General features: G+C 41.2%; 1 protein-coding gene across 9 annotated transcripts in view; it reads right to left on the reverse strand.

Annotated features, from left to right (window-relative positions):
• SCHIP1 (schwannomin interacting protein 1) overlaps positions 1-15,143 on the reverse strand; it is a 133,902-nt gene that overhangs the window by 3,802 nt on the left and 114,957 nt on the right. For 8 of the 9 annotated variants that reach the window (XM_039857446.1, XM_039857443.1, XM_039857441.1 and 5 more), the window contains 4 exons: positions 5,689-5,806; positions 4,539-4,736; positions 3,401-3,524; positions 794-887 (listed from right to left, as the gene is read on the reverse strand). In XM_039857446.1, the coding sequence (XP_039713380.1) occupies positions 794-887; positions 3,401-3,524; positions 4,539-4,736; positions 5,689-5,806 (534 nt within the window). The remainder of the gene's footprint in view (positions 1-793; positions 888-3,400; positions 3,525-4,538; positions 4,737-5,688; positions 5,807-15,143) is intronic. The other variant, XM_039857448.1, reaches the window with a different exon arrangement.

Consider the following 15,143-nt stretch of genomic DNA (forward strand, 5'->3'; position numbering starts at 1 on the left):
GAATATCATTTCTAGGATTAATAGTAATTGTTGCCTCCTGGTTTAAAGAACTTCATACAAACTGTCTCGGAAAAGGTGACACAGTAAATATGAGATAAAAGGAATGCTCACTGTACTTCGTATAGTTCATGTGCTTATGGTGACAGGCTTTTCTACAAGGAAAACTACTACGAAATGCAAGATCTTGAAGCATTAGCCCAGTTTCCTTAACCCCTAGGGAAGGAAACATTTTTTACCTTTTTACAGTGAGGCGCTTGGAGCCAGGCCCAGTTAGAAACTCAAGTCCTGGAGTTTCCCCCCCGTGAGTACAATCTGGTGGCACTAGCGCTGTGGAAACACGCCAGTGCCCCTGCCTTCTGGGCATGGCAGATGCGATCAAGAGTCAGGTCATATAACAGCAAGTGCCATTCTGTGGCACCCGCCACGTGGCTGTTCGTGAGCTGGAAACACGCCAGCACGCAACGGCTTAGGGCCAACTCCCCAGCATCCAGTCCATCAGGATAAAGTCCTCCTAGGCCAGAACTGCTGACCTGACTTGGGCAGGCTGTAAGAAGTTCTAATGCCCTGACAATCCATCACAAGGGAGGATGGCTGTGAGAAAGCAATGCGTTTGGAAAGCAGTTTTGGCCACGTCCCTTCCAATAAAATAAACAGCTGACGCCAGCAGAGATTAGGTGAGTTACTCATGGAAGTGAGGAAGGAAGTTCTCTAGAGCTCACTCTTGCCCTAATTCTTCAACTTCATAATATCCCGGGCTTCTTTCTTTCTTTGGAAAGGGCGAAACATCACTGACCTGGTCAAGTCTTCGATGTCCACAAGCATGGCGTCTTGTTCTGTGTGCAGCTCATCTCGGATGAGAAGCAGCTGGACCAACTCTTCATTCAAGCCTGGGGCGAAGGAAAGAGAGCATTTAAAAATAGATAAGATTGCATCCCAGTCAGAATGAGGAACTATTTATGGACCATTAAACATATACCATAGATAACTACATACACACATATACATATATATATATGTGTGTGTGTATATATATATATATATATATATATATATATATATATATGTACACATACATAATACAGTTTAACATAAGAGGACATTTTGTTAAAATTTAGAATTCTTACATTAGCTTCTCATAAGCTCAGGAGAAGCCATCAATTGGAGAACATGACTAGTGTGCATCATTACAGGAGTGTTGAAAGAAAAGGAGTAAAGTACAAGTATTTCCAAATACATTCACATTAAAGTGAGGAAAAAAATTGTTAACTATTAGGAAAATGGCCTGTTAGAAAGACTGGGGTTTAGTTTCAAAGAAATGTGAACAAAAAATCTCTAGAATTTATTAAGCTCTCCACTGTTCATCTTCAGGGTGCTCCCCCCACCCCAAGGGTCAGTGGGGGTTGGGGGTGAGGTCGGCCCGCTGCACCTGACAGCGTTACAGCGGATGCTCAGACGGCGAGGACAGCGCCCCAGGGATGCTCAAAGGCTTTTCGTGGCCCAGGGAAGGAGCAGCCCTATGAGCAGGCTGTTCTAGGAAAAAGTATTAGCTAAAGATATTGGAAAGCCAGATGTATAAGACCTGAAGAAATAACCCCTGAAGTCTCTGGACAACGGGTGCCAAGGAAACTATTCCTTAAGATTTCTACTGGGAATAAAATAAATAAAAACATTTTTAATCCTCTTGAAGTCAGGGGTCTGTGTCGATTTGGCTTCTGTGCCTCTCTCTTACTTTTCCCCCTCAGTTCAGCTAAGAATTAAAGCTTCTAGGTCTGGACACATGGACACAAGGGAGAGAGCATTAATTTAGCAAGAGCTCTGGGCCCGGAAACCAAAGAAAGGAAGTGGGTATTCACTGAGGTCCCCCTTGGAAATGTTTTTGGAGATCCCGACCTCACATGATGTATTTGTCTGCCTTTAGTTCAGACTAGTTTCCAACTTTAAAAAGGAAGAAAAAAAATCATACAAATAAGTCTAAAACTTCATCTACCCCTGAAAAGGACGAGATGGCAATTTTATCATTTAAAAGTCTAAGGAAGATGTTTCAGTGGTAGAATGTCACTTGAAAGAATAACATTCCTAATAATTTATTCTCAACTAAAATTAAAATGTAGTAGAATTAAAAAAAAAAATCCTGTGAATCTATGGTTTCTTAATTAAAATGTTAAACTCTCTTGACTGTAAAACAATACTAAATGTATTAACTTGACACTGTGTATGTCCAATTCTAGTTTTTCTAATGTGCTCTTGGGCTTGTTTTTAGGACTAGTACCTAGATCAGTGCCTGCACAGTGTATAGAAAGATTTTTTTATATGAAGTTTTTAACTTTTTATTATGGAAAATTTCAAACTGATACAAAAGCTAAGAGAATAGTTTAAGAATGCATTTAATTAGCTTCAACAATTATCAACTCATGGCCAGTCTTGATTCCTCTTATCTCCCCTTTTCCCCCTGGATTATTTTAAAGCAAATGCCAGACATCATATTATTTCATCTGTCAGTGCTTCAGTGTATATCTCTAAAGACAGGGCTCTTTAAAAAAATAACATAGCCACAACACCTTTATTGTACCTGAAGAAACAAATAAATCTTTAATAAAACATTCAGTCAGTGTTCAAGTTTCCCCACTTGGTTCCTAAATGTTTTTTATGGTTGGTTTGTTTGAATGCGTTTGGTTGGCAGGTCTCTTAGGTGGTTTTATCTGTAAGTCCACAGGATTTTATCAAATCATATGTTCCTGAGAGCCTGTGAGTCCATCTGGCCGAACCACACAGCCCGAGTGAGCATGTTCTGTCTTGCATCGGGCCAAGCGACTCCCCTTCTCTTGTGCAACCAATCGGCTCGAGTATCACCGCTCACTCACTACCCCTCTGCACACTTCAGTTATTCTGGGGAAGACAGGCCCATATTTTGTCACTCTGTAATTTTCACAGATTGGTCATTTATATGTTCACCACACGGAATGCCACGAAATAAACTGAGTTTGATTTGATGACCTAAACTGAATGTATGTACAAGTGAAGTCGAGGGTATAATTGTATAATAAATGACTAGTAACTACTAACTTGTGTTCTAGAAACAGATGTTGCAAGCCAAAGGCATGCCAGGCACTTGCTAGGAGCTGGTGATTTAAGATGAATAAAAAGGACCTATAATCTCTGCAAATCTTGAGAAATTCTTAAATGTTCTGAATATTTCAAAGTAATATGAGAGAGACAGACAGACAGACAGACAGACAGAGAGCGTGAGAGTGAGCACACGCCCTGTGATTCTCTTCCTTTCCTTGCAAGCACACAGTAGGAATCCAGTGAAATGTGTAAGAAGGAACCGAATCAAAGAAGTGGTACTATCCCATTACATTTTACATTTAATACTCTATTTTCAAGCACATCTTACACTTACTTTCTATCTGGGAATGGAGATCATTGACTATCACTTGTAGCTGCCCAATAGTCATGTCTCTCAGGTCAGTGGGCTTTAAACTTCTTTTCATCAAGCATTCACTTATATGAGGCATGTGTGGCAGCTGAGGATACAAAGCAGGAAGAAATGGAGGTGTGAACAGAGCAACAAGTACACTGAACATAAGACCCAGTTTCCTCCTCAAAAACCCAACCTCGTTCACCCGCTTCACTTCAAGTTCTGGGCTTAAAAGCTTTCCCAGTCTAACTTTCCCAATGTGAGGCCCCACACACCACATTTTCTAAAACACAACTGGCATCAAAATGCTACACTACTCAAAAGTTTTCGGATTGGTTCTTAGCACATGCTATGACAACCGTGAGTCAATTATCACATCCAGAGATGAATTACTGGGGAGCTCAAGTAATAGCAACGACACGGATACAATTAACAACATCAGCCACTAATTTATACCATGCTAGAAGCACTGTGCTATGTGCTTTGAATGTTTTGTTCACTCAATTCTCACAACTGTGCTCTGACATAGGTGTTGTTATTATTCTTGTTTCATTGAAGAGAAAACTGAAACTTGTATAATAAATGACTTGTAACTACTACATTGTATTCTAGAAAACAGATGTTGCAAGCCAAAGGCATGGAACTTCCTAGCAAGCACTTGCTAGGAACTGGTGATTTAAGATGAACCTGAAGACCACAGCAGGTCAGTGGTGGAGTTAGACTTAAAATCCAAAGTGCAGGGCTCTTATCCACTGTGGTATATTGTGTTTGTTGAATGAGAGCTGTAGCAATAGTGAGTATGGCACTACCACTAGGTTCTTAAACTGAGATTGCTTTAAAGGAATTTAAATATCCTCATGACAGCTAATATCACCCCTAAAAAACATAGTAGATATCAATCAAGAGAAAAGTTTACTTCTGTGTAATCTGTTGCTTTTGTATCTTTCAGTGATACAGTAGAAAAGGAAAAGAAACAAACGTAAATATTTCTCAATGGCAGTACTTTTTACAAACTGCCTCGGAGAAACCCAAGTTTGCATAATTCTGGTAAAGGACAGGGACAGCGTCAACCATTTGCAGTCACCAAACACTCGCTTGCGCTTCAGCGTTTGCTGCTTACGAGATCAGCGACGGGAGACTTTTTTCTGTTCTGTTTTTCCACTTCTACTTGCATTTTGGCCATTGGTTTGGCCATGGCAAGGGCCATTTTGGCTTCAGCTTGTAATTTCTTTTGCCTTGTGAGAAAATCCATGTCATCTAGGGATTCGGATTCTTCTTCAGTAGTGTCTCTATCAGAATAGGAAGAACTCTGTTTGCTCTGCAAAGGGAAAAAGAGCAGCCCTGAGCTTTCCATGGTGGGCACCATCTTGAAGAGGGGACACTGCGGTCCCCGAGGCCTCTCCTGGAGCTCCCTCCAGCAACTCAACTCGCCGCTCGATTCGATCTGTACCAATCTCAAGCAACGTTTAAAAGGGCAGTTTATTTCTTCAGTGTTAATAATATACTATGACTTTAGCATAAAGAGTAGTATAAATAAATAATAGAATATATTTATGATGAACTGTAGATATTTCTTTGATTCTTAGTTTCAAAGCCTATCCCAAAGTGACCAGACAAGCAACATATTTAACCTAAAGCTGAGGCAGCCCCTTGCTCTCTGCAGTGGACAGGATCTCAGGTGCCCAATGATCGACACGGTTTCCTTGGTAAGAAAACCTGATGGTTGGTGAGAAAGGCGATACATAGATCTCACGGAGTGGAAAGAATTCCAGCAACAAGCACCCAAGATCGGTGAGCCATCTTTTATAATATGTGTGCAAGGAATGGGTAAGGAATGCGCTACACATGCCATCTTGCTGGTTCTCTGAGCGACATCTCCGTGCACCAGCCTTCCCGCCCTGCCCTGCCCTCCATCCTGTCTTTTAAAATGTGTCCTACTGCTGGTCTGTGCCCATATTTCTAAACCCAGGGGGGAAGGATTGGTATTTAGCACATTTTCCTTTAGAATTTTTTAAGGTACAGGTAATTTCTCTTACGGTTTAACACGAAGGCAGTCACTAACGTTCACAGAGCTCATGTATCCTTGCCGTATCACAGTTTTGCTCTTTCGGTCACTGTTACATGTTAGGACCATGCCATGTCAAGAAAGGCAAAGAGACTTTTTCTCTTTTTAAATCTGTCCAATGTTCGTTCCCGATAAACAGCAGAAAAGAGGCTCAACGACCAGTAGAGCACACGCACCGAGCTTCGGTGGCAGCTTCTGGACTCACCATGGGCGACAAGGGCGTGTCCAAGCTGGTTTCAGTCTTACTGTCATCGGCATCGCTGTCCTTGTCACTGCCGCTGTCGTTGACAAAGCATATCTGCAGGTTCATCCCACTCTGCAGGCTGGGCAGAAACAAACGGGGCACTAATTCCACTCAGCTATTTGTTATCTATTCACAACCAATAGAATTGTCTGGTTTTGCTAATAAAAAGTAGTTTTATGTGTTCTTCACATGGAGAAGTGAGTGGCCAACACGATTCTTAACTCATAAATGACAACTTATACTAGAGGATAATCATGGTAACTTAATAACCTTATAACTTGATAAATGATAAATAACTTTTATTATTATATTGTTTTTTTTCCCCCATACTAATTTCATGTTAAGTTAAAAATAATTTAAGGCCACCTATTATAGCACCCGGCACAATATCAAACACATAGTTGGTGCTCAATAAAAATGTGTCGAGTCATAGAGTTTACATTCTTGTCGACGAAGATAAATGGAGTCCTCGGCCAAATATAGTTGCATGGTGTCATCTGGTGTCCTGTCCCACGAGGACAATCCAAGGAAGCTCACTAGAGCCGGCATCCCAGGGCCAAAGAACCTTGAAGACTCCCCCTTTCCCCAAACAGACAGAATATGGCCTGGAGGAAAATTTTACCCAAGGCAATTGCTAAAAGCCAACTGAGGGAGCTCATTTGTGTCATTAAGAAAAAAATGCAGCACAGGTTCACCCTAAAGAAACTTAAGCAAACCTCAAACCCAGTCAGAAAGGCACAATCTTCGAACACAACGAGGTTCTACAGATGCCTCAAGCACACAGAGCCTCCGAGGTGGAGAGTTCTGGGAAGCTCATTATGTTTGCGGCCAATCCTGAAGCTCTGGGGGTGATGTTGCTGGAAATGTGGTCACAGAGGGTCACCTGGCTATATCTGTTATACAGTAGGCCAGATGGTGGGTCTAATTCTTTGTCCTAACCTTTTGAAGTTGAACACATTTTATCACTATTTGGCGATGGAGGGTTTTTAAAGAAGTGATTTTCTTAAGTATCTCTAGCATCCCCAATCTCTGTGTAAGAGTAGAGAGAGCAAAGGCCAGAGGAGGCCCAGAAGCAGCAGGGGTCACAATGAAGCTTGTCTAAGTCAGGTTTAGGACAGCTGATGCTGAGTTGCTCGGGCATTAATGTCGCAGAGAGAACGCAAAGAACTCCTCTGACAGTTGACATCTGTATTTGACTTTTTTTATTCTAATGGGAAAGAATGCTTTGTACAAATTGCTCAGATGACTCATATAAAGCGCTTCTTTGAAAATGATACAGAACCCAGAAAAAGAAAATTTAGTGATTTAACAGGCACCATCATTGTGAATGTACTGACACCTACTGTTCACATCTATAATTACCAAAGGTCCCTGCTTCTCCCCCAAGTAGGGAAAATGCAGCCTTTCCCGCAGTAGGCTCAGTTCTGTTCCCTTCCTGCCCTCCTGTGCAGGCCCAGAGAGCTGGGCCCAGGGCTGATGCAGAAGGTCTGCTGCAATCAGCTCAGGGTGCTTGGACTCAGGTGGACTCAAGTTCTGAATCCTCACTTTTTTGCCTAGGCCCTCAGTTTCCTCATCTGTAAAATGGGGTGAATAATTCTGTGTTTTGTAGAAAGGATGAAAAGGTTAGCCCGGAGCTTAGCATAGGGCTCTGTATATGTTCATTACCCTCCTTTCTCTACTTTCTGAAAGCCTAGACAAAGGAACACAGAATTTGTGTAAAGGGACCTCCCAAGTCACTTACTTGAATACCTTGCCCGGTCAGAGCTAGTCCCTGACACACACTCAGCTCTCTAAGAAAGCATCCTTGAGCTGCCTTTACTCTGTTAGGCAGCCTGGACTTTTACTGAGTGGAACTGTATCCTTTTAAGTTTCTTCCACTGGAATTGTTTTCCTGGAGAAATCTAATATGTTCAGGTTACTCTCTGATCCCATACGAGTTAAGTTTTAAAATTTATTATCTGTAGCTGGTCAAAAAAGAAGAACTCTGTATCAACCCATTATTAATAATTAACCTCATCTATGGATTAGAAGATGATAAAAAATAAAATTATAAATTAAAAACAGGCATATCTTAAAGGCATATTTTAAATAAAAAGACATATTTTAAATTAAACCCAATTCAAATCTAAGCACTTTCTACTTACTAAATAGCTAAAGTCTTGAAAAGAATTATTTAGCCACTGGATGCACAGATTATAAAAATATAAAACGACCCATGATACCATTACAAAATGAGGTTTAAAACATCCAAAGATATATCTTCTGAAGGCAGCTTGATTGTAAATTCTGTCGTTCTGCCCCCAAACTGACCTTTGTGCTCACGATCAGCTCAGACCTAAATCAATCATCCTATACAGAGTTTCTAACCCAGGAAAGGCAAAGAGAAAGAAAAAGAGAGAGAGGATTTAATAGTCAGAATGAAATGAAAGAACACCTCAGGTAGAAATTCAGAAAATCGCCTTAGTACCACATTATCACCGTGGGAAACCGAACAGAGCTTCTTACAGGGTGAGGCTTATAATTCCTTATAGCGGTAATCACCAAGAATGTGACTCTCAGGAAAAGGAAATTATATGACATAACAGCTAATGGTTCAGGGGGGATTTTTGTAAAGACATCTTAAAACGGACTCGGGTTTCAAAAAAGATTTGTTTGCCTTTAGCCTTTAAGCGGGTTTTAAGAAGACTGAGGCTTTGGGGAAACTCAACCACAGCTCCCAAGCAGAGAGACCTGGCTGTGGGGTGAGCAGGGCCACTTGGTGCTGCCGAAGGCCTCTGTGTCACAGGGTCAAGTTAGATAAGGCCTGTTCAGGTTCCCTCCCGCCCTGAGGAGGCGGGGCTGTCCTGAGGCTCGCTCTGGCAACCTGGAGTCTCCACACTGCAGTGCATCTGGCCTCACTCACAACCAGGCTACACAGTCTTGTGAAATCCAGGCTGCTGGAGGTCTAATTTGTCTGCGTCTCTCAAGCAGAGTCTGAGGTGAAAACAAAACGTGATCCCTATCGTGTTAATTAGCGATGTAATTTAAGGTATCCAAGTCAAGGTTACTTGATGTTTCAAGTGGCATTTAGCACAGGTTGCCTGCAAAAGGCTGCTTGACACCTGGGCCTTGCCTGTGGATTTCAGTTCTGACAGGTCTGCGTCCTGGTCCTCTCGAAAAACTCTTTTCCTTGTGTACCATGCAGCAGTGAAAAACCACACTGCTGCCCAGAGCTGCTGAGAGGAAGCCCCAAGGGTCCTGGATGGAGAACGCTCAGAAAGACAAAGAGATAAAGACTGAGTGTCTTCTGGACATCTCAGTGTAAGCGAAAGTGGCCTTCTGAGTGACGGTAGGAAGGCATTTGGTTGAGAGGCTGTTCAGCACCCACATCTGCCTGACATTTACAGCAAGGGAGGCTGTTACTCAGAAAATGCTTGTGCTGACTTCTAACTACTGTTACCAGAGATATTACTAAAATATGCACAAAACTGAGAGGCTGGCAGAGATGAAAAGTTTTTAACTACTAAGAGGATATCTCAAAAACAGTAATATGATTCGGTATAAAGATAACACTTTTTCAAAATACGAAGACAAGACCAGTTTATCTCCTGAGGCAAACAATGCGATGGTCCTAAAGTTTGCTGTGACTTCTAACAGAGCAGTAGTAACCATCGTGAATCGGGCCTTGGGTGTGGTGCCTGGGACTGGGCTGGTCTGAGGCCAGCTCTGGACCACAGAACCATTTAGGGTTTTCTGATTTTAGAAATAGGAATCTCCCAGTAACAGCCTGGATGCCCAGCATCTTCATATAAATGTTTAAAATTCTTTGGTTTTCCCTCCTTTGCGTTTGAAAGTACGTTACTTAACATTTTCTCCTTGGGCTGAATAACCACCTATGGATTACAGGCAAGGTAACGGTTACCCAGGGAAGCCAAATGACTTACCCCAGACCTGTGACAGCCCCACTATAAAAATGGTCCCAATTCTTCTCCTCCTGGTATCTGGCTTCTCTGTAACAGGACTTTGCAGCTTTTCCATCATGAGGTGGGGACTACTTCCCTATCCCTGGGCTGGCCTCCTGACTTGTCTTGGCCAATGGAATGCAGAGGAAGTGGCTTGGTTTCAGTTCCAAGTCTCCCCCTCAGGGAACCCTGCCACTGCCTTCAGAACAAGTCCAGGTTAGCTTGCTGGCAGATGAGTGACTTTGTAGCACAGAGCTTGATCAGCAGTTCTCCCAACTAAAGCTGGGGACACATGACAGAGCTCAGCCAAGAGCAGCAGAGGTCCCTCACCGACCTGTAGCTGACCTCAGACATACGCGTACGCCCACGCAAGCCCAGCTCTGGTCAGCAGAACTGCTCGGCCAACTTAAACAGGGTCCTAAGCAGAAATAAGTGCTGATCATTGTATACCACTGATGTAAGTGGTTTTTTATGACACCATATCATTGTGGCAACGAGGCCACACAGCAGGAGACTACAGGGGGCCTCTGGTTTTGGAATCTAGTGGCCCTTCCCCTACACTACACTTAACTTTAGGACTAGATTTATTAAATCCTGCCTGCGGTGACAAAATAATTTTAAAGGACAGATACTTCATGTAGTTGCTTATAATTTCAAGGTAATTGTATGGTTTCCTTAAGAAACAGAGTGAGAAGGAGTTTCCCATATGCCTGTGGATTTCAAACATGTCTTGCTCATTATCTGTTCACAATCAGTGTGACTATGAGAACCACAGGCCCTGCTGTGTCATTCATTACTCAATATCCCTAACTAGTTTGTGGATGAGTTGTAAAATATATTATTTCCATTTAATTTAATGGATCTTTGATGCATTATTCAAAGATTTTCTATATAATGAATAATCACCTTTTTTTTTTTAAACCATATCCTTTTTTGTTTCATGAAAATTTCAAAGGGGAAGGAATATAAAATGTGGGTTGTAATTACCAAGGGTAGCTGTAAATACATTTTCTTTTTCTAAGACTTTGTCGTGAAGAAAGAATGTGAGAAAAACTGAGGTTTGAATAAGTTCTAGATGTACCACATGTGTGGTACCACGTGTGATGGTGTCTCTGTGGAATGTGTTGAGGTGGGATGATAAATTATAAAATACTTTTCCCATCTCCCCAAACCCTGCCCCTTCCTCTTCTTTTCCCTACTGAATGTTGCATATTGACAGTTACTATGCGTGTTACAGCCTATATTGTATTTAAAAAAAAAAAAAAAAAAAAAAAAGGAAAGGCAAAGGTTTTGCTTCCCAATACTTGTTATTGTGAAAATACACTGCTATTTCTTATTTTACTTTAGTGCGATTGTGTTAACTCTCTTTGCTAGAGGCTATGTGATGCATGGGATGATAATTTGACTTTTTAAAAGGAGTGGTATTCACATAACAGGAGAGAATATTGCTGGTCCAACATATATCATCGCACATACAAAAGGCCTATAAATGATTTTTATAACTATATTAGAGAGAAAAGAGATGTCTATTCATCCATTCGTTCATTTGATGACCAGGCAATAACATCTCTGCTGTCTCCTTTGGCCAGGAAGCACACTTTCTAGTTTTCTACAGTCCCACCTATTGCCTTTTATCTGGGCTACTTTACTCATTTATGTTTCTTGGTGGCCCTTGAAGGTATTTCATACTTCATGACCCCTATATTAAGTGGATGCATAGTAGTAGTTGAACCAAGAATAGAAACCAGGTCTTCTAACAGGTACCAATGCTTGGATCATTAAATCGCAATGTACAAATAGAAATGTGGAACGTATAGGTTATCGGAAGAGCACACGCTAATACCACACACACACACACACACGCCAAGCACACACACACACACACACACCACTTAGCAGACATTCCCTATCTTACATGCGAGAATAGAAATACTTTTACTAACTGGACATTAATTAATAAGTAAGGTGCTAACCAAGAAGTGTGGATGAGCAGGGGAGTGCAGGAGAAAGGAAGTCGCGGTGAACGGGGGGTGGAGGAGGTAAATGCAGGAGAGGGATAAAAAGCCGCCACTCCAGTGGTTATGTGCCCAGGGAAGTTAAGGGTGGTTTCAAACTATGTGCTAAAGAGAGGATTGGGGGAAGGGGAACATTCTGTCTCCCAATGGCTCGTCCTGACCCCGCATCTTACAGGACGCGGGCACTTGGCTTCCTTGGCAGAAGCTAAGGAAGGCAGCTGCAAAGGTGCCTGGAGGGTGAGTGGTCCTCTCTGGGTTTTCTTCTCCTAATCTTACATATACTGTCTTTTTTGGTTCCCCTTCCTAAGGCTAGTTCTGGACCTTTCCATCTGTACACGTTCACATGATGACTGGTAGGCATCCAACACCACATGGCCATAGAATCTTCTCGCTACATTAAAAAGCTCATGGAGAAGGGGAACTGGCCCTCACCAGCTTTCCTTTAGTGAAGCATCAGCCCTTGTGTCCTTATTCTCTAGAGAACTATAAATCCCTGCATTCCTCACACAGATGCCGCACTGAATGCTGCATCAGTGTCTGGTTCCTTCACTGATGACCACTTACGTATAATTAAATTTGGAATTACAAGATCTTAATGTTGGAAAAAATGTATTTTTACCAGAACTATCTTCTAGCATGCATTGAAGACCAGAATGAGGCTTCTTCGGATAGTGGATTAATTATGGAATAAAACAGCCATCTCTCCTAGGCACCAAATATGGTCTACTTTCATCTTCACTAAAGCCTAATGATTTCTAAGCAATCTACATTCTGAAGTAAAAAAGAGTTACCATTTTTGAGAACCTATTATATGCTAGGCACTTTATATATACCTCTAATCCTCAGATATACCTAGAATATTATGAACTCCATTTTACATATGAAAAAACTAAGGCTCAGAGGTTAAATTATACAAGGTCACAAGACTGGTATTTTACTCTAAGATTAGAGTCTTTCTTGAGAGGCCAGGGCACTTTAAGGATAGAAAAAATTCATGAATGGAAGCAAAAAGAGAAGATGAAAAAAGAAAGCAAAACTAAGATAAACGAAAGAAAAAACTGAAAACAACTCTAATGTCTTACAAGAGATGAAGTCTATTTTGGTGACATCTATGAATAGCCATTATGCAGCTAGTGAAAAAATATATATGATAGAACAGTTATGAACACGAGTAAATGTTCTTGATACATTAAGTGGAAAAACAAAACAAAACCCGGCTATAGAACAGTAGGGATAGTATGATTTCAGCTTCGTAAACCAAAATGTGGAGATATATGCACAGAAAGGTGGTAAGAAATACACCTAGATAATTTTTGGTGGAAGAAATTAAATTGACTTTGAATTTTTCTCTTTTGTGTGCCTCTGAGTTACCATGTGTGGGCATTTAGCAGAAATTAAAAAAGGAAAAGGAGAGAAAATGGGCGAGCTGATTAGCGCTTATGTGTTGGAGGAAAGGTGAGTAGGATTAAATGGTTGACAGCTGGAAGAGGATGGCTGTGTGTCTGACTCAAAGGGTGTCTATGCAAGGGACCATGACTCACGTATGAGTCAGGCTGGGCTTTTGTTTTTGGCAGGGTGCTGGGAGATCCTCTTGGAGGACAGCAAGAAAAACATTTTCTTACAAGTTTACATTTTTGTGGATGGACTCTGATTCAACCTCTGACATTCTTCCTGGCCCCATCTCAATCCAAGTCTGCTCCTCGGACCTGCAGTCTATTATAGGCTCTGACTGATATACATTTAACTGTCTGTATTTTGAAAGCCAGCCTGCCTTTTATTACACTCAGCTGGACGGAGATTAAACTTGTATCTGCTTGACCTGTGGATGAGTTTCAGCTGCCGCAGCCCTTCCAGACCTGTGATAACGTTCCTGTAGCTGGGGTAAAATTATGGCAGTTGGAGAGTCAATGCCTATATGTTTTCGAGGGGTAGGACTGGATTTTGAGAAAATGGCAAATTCTTTTAATCTCTTGAACACTGAATCACTGCTTTCACTACTTTATATGTTCATGTTTTAAAAAATTTGGGGGCTGTCATTCAGGCTTGGTTCCATAGTAAGCTTTATCTCAAAGACATTCTCTTTCACGATTAATCTGTGTGGTCATTTGAAGTCTATGCAGTCATTAAAAAGAATGCAGTAGATCTGAACTGCATTGATTCTATGAAGTGTGGTTATGCATACTTTGCCATCTTTAAAATCGGGATGTGCCTCACAATCTTGGCCACCCAGGCAGCTGGTGGCAGGGCTGCTCCACTGAACTGTAACCCTGTTGGCCAACACACCGGTTAAGCATCACTGACGAAGAAGCTGGCTCTGGTAGTTGACCGTTCATGCCTTCTGACAAGAACAACAAAGCTCCAGCATCAAAACTTGCTGAATAAGGACAGTGGCTTAGAAGGTGATGCACAGTCTCTCCTGAAGGTACACAGGGTGACACTGTAGAGAAAAGCAAAGACTGACAACTCTGAGGAAAAGTGGTTAAACAGAGTATTGGATTTGGAATGTGAAAAGGGTTTTGGGCTATCTTAACCAACACGTTTCACTTCTTCTTTTTTTTTTGTATGCACAAAAGACACATGTGATAAAAGTGCATACCCAAATAAGCTTAAACGGACTCTTTTAATAACTAAAATAAAAATTCTAAGTATTAGCAGTCATCACCATTTAATTGGCAGGTGTTTTTCGAAATATCTTCTGTGGGTTTTTCATGCATGTGATAATCTGAATGAGAATAATCTGAGGGCACAGGACATTTTATAACATTGAACAAAAGAACCGTGTTAAACCTTCAGGTGACACGGCTCACCCCAAGTCAGAGTGTTTTCTAGTAGCAGCAAATGCTTTTGTAAACTCTCAAAGGAGTCTAGTCTTCCTTTATAGGAGCTATGCGTGTCCAGACATGTGTGTGTGAGCACTGTCCAAAGGGAGTGCAAATCGCAGTAATAAAGTCATGATAACTTGCCAAAAATGATGCACCAATGAAAATCATTCCTAGAATCTCTTTTAATTAAACATTCAGCTGTCCACTGGAGTCATTTTAAAATACAAAATGCAGCCCTGTGGTCGTTTTCTTCTTGCTATCCACCCTTTTGCAATAGCTCCAACAATGAATTCTCATTGGTGATTAAAAAAAATTCATAAGACAGGGTACAGCTGGTTATGCCTCTAGCAAGATGTCAAATTTCGCTTGCACAAAATTAATTGCACCTAATTAAATGGGGGTCATTGGCATTACTGTAAAGCAAAGCTATTTATTAGACAAAGAAAATTTCTCAAATACCAATTTGCTTTTCTTTCAGATAGCTGAAAGAAAAGAACTGCTTACATAATTTAATTTGTTTTGCCATTTTAATCTTATTGCTCTTCAAAAGATCCACTTTAAATCTTGCTTCACCTTTAAAATTGTATAATATTTTAGAATACTATAGGTAATCCTTGGAGGAGGACATTAAAAAAAAA

The sequence above is a fragment of the Pteropus medius genome, unplaced genomic scaffold (assembly GCF_902729225.1).
Source record: "Pteropus medius unplaced genomic scaffold, Ma_sr-lr_union100, whole genome shotgun sequence".
Classification (NCBI taxonomy): domain Eukaryota; kingdom Metazoa; phylum Chordata; class Mammalia; order Chiroptera; family Pteropodidae; genus Pteropus; species Pteropus medius.